General features: G+C 45.2%; 1 protein-coding gene and 1 long non-coding RNA gene across 3 annotated transcripts in view; one reads left to right on the forward strand and one right to left on the reverse strand.

The window, feature by feature from the left end:
- The window catches only part of LOC103621749 (myosin-13), a 29,174-nt gene that overhangs the window by 19,350 nt on the left and 1,743 nt on the right, over nt 1–8,081 (forward strand). For both annotated transcript variants that reach the window (XM_017743281.1, XM_017743280.1), the window contains 11 exons: nt 184–573; nt 666–792; nt 1,201–1,319; nt 1,902–2,098; nt 2,587–2,770; nt 3,637–3,802; nt 4,584–4,708; nt 5,117–5,425; nt 5,511–5,714; nt 5,809–5,934; nt 7,062–7,232. In XM_017743281.1, coding sequence (XP_017598770.1) covers nt 184–573; nt 666–792; nt 1,201–1,319; nt 1,902–2,098; nt 2,587–2,770; nt 3,637–3,802; nt 4,584–4,708; nt 5,117–5,425; nt 5,511–5,714; nt 5,809–5,934; nt 7,062–7,232 — 2,118 coding nt within the window. The remainder of the gene's footprint in view (nt 1–183; nt 574–665; nt 793–1,200; nt 1,320–1,901; nt 2,099–2,586; nt 2,771–3,636; nt 3,803–4,583; nt 4,709–5,116; nt 5,426–5,510; nt 5,715–5,808; nt 5,935–7,061; nt 7,233–8,081) is intronic.
- LOC108448885 overlaps nt 1,196–8,081 on the reverse strand; it is a 7,882-nt gene continuing 996 nt past the window's right edge. Inside the window, exon 3 of the long non-coding RNA XR_001864959.1 lies at nt 1,196–1,301. This is a non-coding gene — a long non-coding RNA (uncharacterized LOC108448885). The remainder of the gene's footprint in view (nt 1,302–8,081) is intronic.

Here is an 8,081-nt window from a genome sequence, read left to right on the forward strand (position 1 = left end):
TACATTCACTATTGTTCCAAAACTGAATACTATCTCTCCTAGGACACAATACAGTGAAATTTCTAGTGGTACTTGTCTTTCTATGCCTGTATTAATGGATGTGAATGCTTGCTCTTTATTCCTTAGTGATAATTTTAAACCTGTCCATTTAAAAGTCCTCTTTTAACCAATTAACTCTCACAGGCCCGTATTGAGGAGCTGGAGGAGGAGATTGAGGCAGAGCGAACCTCTCGCGCTAAAGCAGAGAAGCATCGGGCTGACCTGTCGAGGGAGCTGGAGGAGATCAGCGAGCGCCTGGAAGAAGCAGGAGGGGCGACAGCAGCTCAGATTGAGATGAACAAGAAGCGCGAGGCAGAATTCCAGAAGATGCGCCGTGACCTGGAAGAGGCCACGCTGCAGCACGAAGCCACGGCTGCCGCCCTGCGCAAGAAGCACGCGGACAGCACCGCTGAGCTGGGGGAGCAGATCGACAACCTGCAACGCGTGAAGCAGAAGCTGGAGAAGGAGAAGAGTGAGCTGAAGATGGAGATTGATGACTTGGCCAGCAACATGGAGTCTGTCTCCAAGGCCAAGGTCGCTGCACAGGAAGAAGTATTTCTCATTGTTAGCATTGCTCTTCTGAACAACTAGATGAGCTGAGGGATGTTTTTTCTATCTCTTCACAGAGCAATCTGGAGAAGATGTGCCGAGCTCTTGAAGACCAGTTCAGTGAAGTCAGAGCCAAAGATGATGAACATGTGCGGCTAATTAACGATCTGAACACACAGAAAACACGTCTGCAGACTGAGAACGGTACGTCCCTTGATGAAATGTAATACTCCAGTGTCAAGTAATTAAATATGCTGCCTGAATGTCTGTGTGTTTTGTAACATATTCCTCACTTGGTGAGCTGAACAAAACTCAGAACGTAGAATCTCCTCCTGGTGGCAGTCATAGAAACTCTACCCAAGGACACATACAGCCAAACCAGCAGTGCTGTCAGTCAAAATGAACATGTGAGTTTGTGCTCAGTTCATCTTTTCTTTGATGCCAGCACAGCATTTCTCTTGAACAGCTTTTCCTATGGGAATGCAATTGCTACTCTCTCTTCAGTTTACCACATTATATCTTGTAATCCCTTTCTACATGGCCAGCTGCTGTCATTCATTTGTTTTATGTCTCGTATCTCTGTATTTAAAAAAATCAATGTTTTCATGTTAGGTGAACTCACTCAGCAACTGGAGGAGAAGGAGTCCTTGATTTCTCAGTTAACTCGAGGCAAACATACTTTCACTCAGCAGACTGAAGAGCTGAAGAGACAGCTAGAGGAAGAAAATAAGGTGACTTGCTTTCAATTGGAACAACAAATTTTAAAATAAATCAATGTACTAAAAAAATAAATTTGATTTCTCCTCAGAGAAGAGACATCAGAACAGTGAAAATTGTGAACTTTGACTTGGAATACAACACAGAGAGGAGACACTAAAAATTAAATAGGCAAGACTGTTTAAGCCCTTCTCATCATGACTTCTGAACTTCAAAAACATGAGAGAAGTGAATGAAAGCAGCTCTGTGCCTATACCTAGTACTGCTACTGGAAATCCCTGAATCAAAGCAAGGGAAAAAAAAGGAAATAGAGCAGGAGTGCTTTCACCTTGTCTGTTGGATTTATTTTGCCTCTGCCTGAAACACTTGGTGCAGATGCGTTTGAGAAGTCTTATCCCAGACAAGATGGGCAAGCACCTGACCTTGTTTAACAACATCAAGTCTGAAACACAGAGTCCCTAATGTTACTCATTTTGCTCCTTCTGTTTCCCTAGCAACTGTAGCACATGGATAGGGAGATAAGAATATTTTACTGGAAAAATATCCAGTCACAAATTATTAGCGTTCTGACAATTTGTATAATTTTAACTACCAAGGCCAAGAACGCCCTGGCCCACGCCCTGCAGTCCGCTCGCCACGACTGTGACTTGCTCCGGGAACAATATGAGGAGGAGCAGGAGGCCAAGGGGGAGCTGCAGCGTGCCCTGTCCAAGGCCAACAGCGAAGTGGCCCAGTGGAGAACCAAATACGAGACGGATGCGATTCAGCGCACGGAGGAGCTCGAGGAGGCCAAGTATGTGAGGAGGTGGCTTGGAGGAAGTAGAAGGATATTTAAGCATAATGAGTGAAGAACTGAAGGAAACCAGAATATGTTTGTAGTGGGAATATGCAGAGCAGTGTGCTTTGTAATTTATTAGAAGTGAAAAGGGGAGTGAGTAGATATTTAAAGGAGGAGTAGGGACAGAGGCTTAGGGGTGTCTACATAAAGGAGAATTCCAGTGCATTGAGTTAATCTCAGTAGTTGAAAAGGCACATTCTTTACACTGTTGGTACTGAAAGCTTATTTCTGGTCCCTCTCCACATTGGTACAGTACATATCTGGGTACGTATTCTCCCATTCCATGCACCACTTCAGAGTGCTGTGACACCCCAGGCTCCTGGCACCACAGCATCATCTATTTCTCTCTCTGCCCATCTTTCTCATTCCAAACTCCTTTCATGTCCATTTCTTGAGAAGGTCAGAATTTTCCTTTTCTCAGTGCTGAACGTCCCGTCCTGCAGGAAGAAGCTGGCCCAGCGCCTGCAGGAGTCAGAGGAGCAGATTGAGGCTGTCAATGCAAAGTGTGCTTCACTGGAGAAGACAAAGCAGAAGCTGCAGGGGGAAGTGGATGACCTCATGATTGATGTGGAGAGGTCAAATGCAGTCTGTGCAGCATTTGATAAAAAGCAGAGGAATTTTGACAAGGTTTGTTCAAAAGACCATGCCAGATCTAAACATCATTAGATGTTTGATAGGACAAGACAAATTCTGAAGTTATCAAAGTTCTGCACTCACAGTAAAATAAACTGCATCTTACCCAAAGCAAAGTTATGGTAAGGACCCCATAATGGGACATATGGTAAAGAAAAAGTCACTGTGTAAGTAACCCCAGGTGACCACAGCAAATAATAAAGTACCTTCTGATAGTTTTAAAAAGCATGACGTCTTCACAAGGGAGACTGGTCAAACAGACTGAGTGAATACTCACATGCAAGCTAACGAGCCCTGCTGCTAGTCTGCTAGCCTAACCTTGGGGTTAGGCAGAGCCTCAGACTCATGTAAAGTTCCAGCCTTCACGGCCCTTACTAACACTTAAAAGAATCTGCACTGTTGGACCAAGTGATGTTGCACAGCCCTGTGTCTTGGCCTACCCCTGTGGGAGTGAAAAGACTGCTAAAAATGGATCTCACAGGTCTGTGGTGTCAAACTCAGGAGAGAATTGGTAGAATATGACCTTTCTTGGTGGGCTTAGTCCAGGACAACTGGCTCCTGCAACACAATGAAGTCTCACACATCCTTTTTCAGACGAACCACATGATGTCTGGGCTGGTGTCAAACCAAACTTCTTCCTGATAGCTTGGGGCATGCACTAGTGTTGACTGAAGAGGCAAATTTAAGTAGCTCCCACCAAAACAGCCAGAGTATGGATCACAGGGAGTTGATTGTCACAGGCAGAGGACAGTCCAAAGCAAAAGACTGTTAAGATAGGCCAGGCCTCTTGGGTTCTTGTCATATAAAGGTGCAGAGAGGGAAGTGCTTCAGAATGGGCCATTCTTCTCCTGTCACTCCAGATCCTGGCTGAATGGAAGCAGAAGTACCAGGAGAGCCAGACTGAGCTGGAGGCTGCCCAGAAGGAGTCTCGCTCTCTCAGCACGGAGATCTTCCGGATGAAGAATGCCTATGAAGAAATGCTTGACCAGGCTGAGACTGTCAGACGGGAGAACAAGAACCTCCAGCGTAAGTTCATGTGTCTGTCAGCTTAGATTCACCATGAGCCCTTAGCTGCTTCCACATTTCTGGACTACCAGAGCTCTGCCTCTTCCCAGGGTTTTGCTCTTTATGATTTTCCCGTGAGGGTGGTGACTTTCTTTCCTGTGCAGCTGATCATAAAGTCACCTTCAAGCACACGCTTACAGCTCATTACAGCATGCTGCTTCCTCAGGATGTTCCCCCTCCTCCACACTATTGTAATCCTATGCATGGATAGGGACCAAGTTAACAGAATAGACAGAAATTATGATGATACTCAGTTTTTTCAGATTTCTTCAGTCACTGCCACTAGAAAAAATCCAGAGGGCTGTTGTGTGTCTCCTGATTATTGGAGGATCATGTAGCTGTGGCACAATGTAATTGCTTTAATAAGCAAACTAATTATATAAAGGAAGTACAACTCAGATCCTTTTTGTGAACTGAATGATCACTGGGGGTTATCTAAGCATAAAGAGATCAATCAAACATGACTGTCTCTGGAGATGTCATTTCACTACCTGGAGGAAGTTGACATTATTTTCTGAGCTCACTTCAGTTGGTCCCTCTCATTTTCAAATTTCACACTGAACTGGGATGTGCAGGTTGTCAGAAATAAAGACTGCACACAAGACAAGACGTATTATTTCTTCTCACTGTTACATCCCATTACATCAGAGCCTCTTCTGTCACTCCCGCTGCCAAAGAGCAATTGCAGGTGCCACTGATCACACTATCTGAGAGGAGCTGAGTATGTGTTTTCTGGTTGCAGAGGAAGTTTCTGATCTGACTGAACAGATTGCTGAGTCTGGAAAAGCAAATCATGGGCTGGAGAAAGCAAAGAAGCAAATTGAGCAAGAAAAGTGTGACCTACAAGCAGCATTAGAAGAAGCAGAGGCAAGTGTCCTCAATAAGGGGCTTTCTTTTAGAGAAACCAAGAATGGAGAAAATTTGGGTGTATGTTTTATATTCCTGCTTATCCTGAAACTGTCCCAAAAGTGCAGTAAGACAGCACAGACAGACCAAAAAGCACAGGGACTGCTCCTCTGCCATACCAATGTGGCATTCCTTGCTATGCTATCATGCACAAAAAAAACCCCAGTCCCGGTCTAAAATTGAGCTCATTTTGCACCATCTGTTTGAATTTGCTCCCATGGAAAGCTTTTTCAGTGCTTGGTCTTCTCTAAAGGTCCACGGTAAGGTAAATACACCTGCCCTCCCAGCTGTTGAGGGTCACATTTCTGCATGGCCATTTCCCAGCAATGGACACCACAGAGACAAATGACAATATTCCAACCCTGACAGGGCTCTTTAGAGCACGAAGAGGGGAAAATCCTACGTGTTCAGCTGGAGCTGAACCAGGTGAAGTCAGACGTTGATAGAAGGACTGCAGAGAAAGATGAGGAAATTCAACAGCTGAAGAGGAATCACCAGAGGGTATTGGAGTCTATGCAGACCATGCTGGACGCTGAGGTCAGAAGCAGAAATGATGCTTTGAGGCTGAAAAAGAAGATGGAAGGAGATCTGAACGACATGGAAATACAGCTGAGCCATGCCAACTGCCAGGCAGCAGAGACACAGAAGCACCTTAAAGCTGTGCAAGGGCAACTCAAGGTAGGGACCCCAAGGCTACTGGGCCGTGGGTCTTTGCCATTCACTCTGCTTGCTTCTGGGTCTCACGGTGCTTTCACCTTTTAAGGATTCCCAGCTCCATTTAGATGATGCCTTGAGGGAGAATGACGACCTGAAAGAGCAGCTTGCTATTGTAGAGCGTAGGAACAATCTGATGACGACAGAAATGGAGGAGATGAGAGCTGCCATGGAGCAGACCGAGCGAGCCCGGAAGGTTTCTGAGCAGGAGCTGACGGATGCCAGTGAGAGAGTTCAGCTGCTCCACTCACAGGTATTCGGCATCTCCTGGTACAGGAGATTACTGCAGGCGTGTGGGAGTGGCACAAATGGGGTGGGAATGACCTGTCTGCTGACTGTCCCGACAGAACACAAGCCTCCTCAACACCAAGAAGAGACTGGAAGTGGACATAGCTCATTTACAGACTGAAGTTGAAGACAGCGTTCAGGAAGCCAGAAATGCAGAGGAGAAAGCAAAGAAAGCAATCACAGATGTGAGTCCTCTTGCTTGCCTCCCTTGCATTTTGTACTGCCACAGTCACTTCTACACTTTAAAAAGGCAGCAGTCAGACGAAAGAGAAACAATTCTTCAACAGAAAATACCTGTGACACACAATCCCTCCCACATGGGCCTCATGCAGCCATTTCCCTACTACTTGTCACAGAAGACCCCTTCAGAAAGGGTCCTCATGTCCTGCTAGCTGTCTGTATTGAAGAGGCATTCTCTCTCCCCTTCTCCATACCCATTCACTTTTGCTTCCAGAGTAAATGTAATAGGCAGGATAGGACAGATGGTGGCAAAATTGTAATAGAAAAAGAGTAGATTGAAACAAAGGCCTGTGTAGACACAGCACAGAAAATCAGAAATTAGGACTAAAATCATACACAATTCTATACAAATGCTAGACATGTAAGAAATAAAAAGAGAATATAAATGTTTCATTTAAATAAGGCTGCAGGTTCCACCCTATCAGAAGTAACAATACAATGGGAGCATCTAGGAAAGGTATAGGAATATTAAACAGAAAATGGTGACACTCTTGCATCAAGTCCTGGTGCACCAGTGTGTAGTCCTGATTGCCCACCAGCAGCAGTGCTGCAGGATCCCTGACCTCTCTGCTCTGCCACGTTGGTGACAGCCATTTATCTCAGACTCTGAGGATCTCAGCAGGCATAAGCTTTTCAGTGCAGTTTGAGGTACTCAGGGTCATCTCATTGGCAAAAACTGCTTAGAAGTCTGACTTTGGCAAATTTAGGCACCAAATAGCCAGATACACAAAATCACTAGGAAACCCAGAGACGCAGAGTGCTAGCTGGTGATACTTCAAGATACTTCAATTTTGACTAACTTAAAAAATAGAACTTTGGTACCAAGCCACTCACATGCATTGATTATTCTTTTCTTTACATCAACCCTGTCTGGTCTCTAAGGTGGAGCAGTTTTAGAAATACAGACCTTGAGAAAGAGTGATCCTGTTTGTATGACAGAGCCATAGCAAGGCCGTGGGCACTGACTGAGAATGGGCAGAGTCACTGACCAATGTGAAGCTGGGCATTGCTCCCAGGCACACAGAACTGCTGGGATGGGGATATTTGTGACATAACTGTGCACCACAACCAGGCAGCCATGATGGCAGAAGAGCTGAAGAAGGAGCAGGACACCAGTGCCCACCTGGAGAGGATGAAGAAGAACCTGGACCAGACGGTGAAGGACCTGCAGCTTCGTCTGGATGAGGCCGAGCAGCTGGCACTGAAGGGAGGGAAGAAACAACTGCAGAAGCTGGAGGCCAGGGTATGGTGAATACTTGGGTAGACTAAGATGAAGTTTCTGACTGGGCCCTTGGTTGCTGGAACCTCTTGGGAGGGTGAAAACAGGGAGAACCCCAGGTATTCCCAGCAGGTTTGATGAGAGCTATGCTGAGTAGCCAAACTTTGCACTGTGGGTGATGAACTTGAGAATGACCTCAAAAAAACTGAGTGGGCAAAAATGGGGGCAGATGGACATCAGGAAGGCCTAGATGGTAATTTTGTCTAAGGAAAAATAATTTAAAACATATTTACTTGGGGATGGACTTGGAACTGGTAATGGACACTTCAGAAGCTTTTAAATGTGCAATAGAAGCAAAAGCCTAAAACAGAAAAAAAAATTGGCTTCATTAGGAAAGGCACTGAGAACAAGACAGAGTTGTATGGCAACAATTCTTGCCACTATAATAAATACACCATGTGCAGTTCTGGTCTCTGCAACTTGAGAAGGATCTGAAAGACAAAGATTTATGAGTATTGACAAACAAGACTGGGACTCTGCCATTTGGAGACACCAGCACATCTTCAACTTTAAAACAAATAAAAATAAATACTTTACTGAGTAGGCAGTGAAATTCTGAAACCTGCTGCCATGGAAGGCTGTAGAGGTAGCTGGTAAAAGGTTCGAAAAGTGAGTAGAAATCAGCAGTTTTACAGAGGGGCACAGGCACACATAAGCCACCTTACACCTCTGATTTAATGCCTGTGGAAGTTGGACAAGAAGAAAGGGAACAGACAGCAGCCAGGTTTCCATGCTGTCCCTGAATAGTATATGCCACTGACACTCTCCAAGATAACAAATGAAAGATGAAAATGAAACAGATTTTCCCCATTT

This window comes from Corvus brachyrhynchos, unplaced genomic scaffold (assembly GCF_000691975.1).
Source record: "Corvus brachyrhynchos isolate BGI_N302 unplaced genomic scaffold, ASM69197v1 scaffold148, whole genome shotgun sequence".
NCBI classification, from domain to species: Eukaryota; Metazoa; Chordata; class Aves; order Passeriformes; family Corvidae; genus Corvus; species Corvus brachyrhynchos.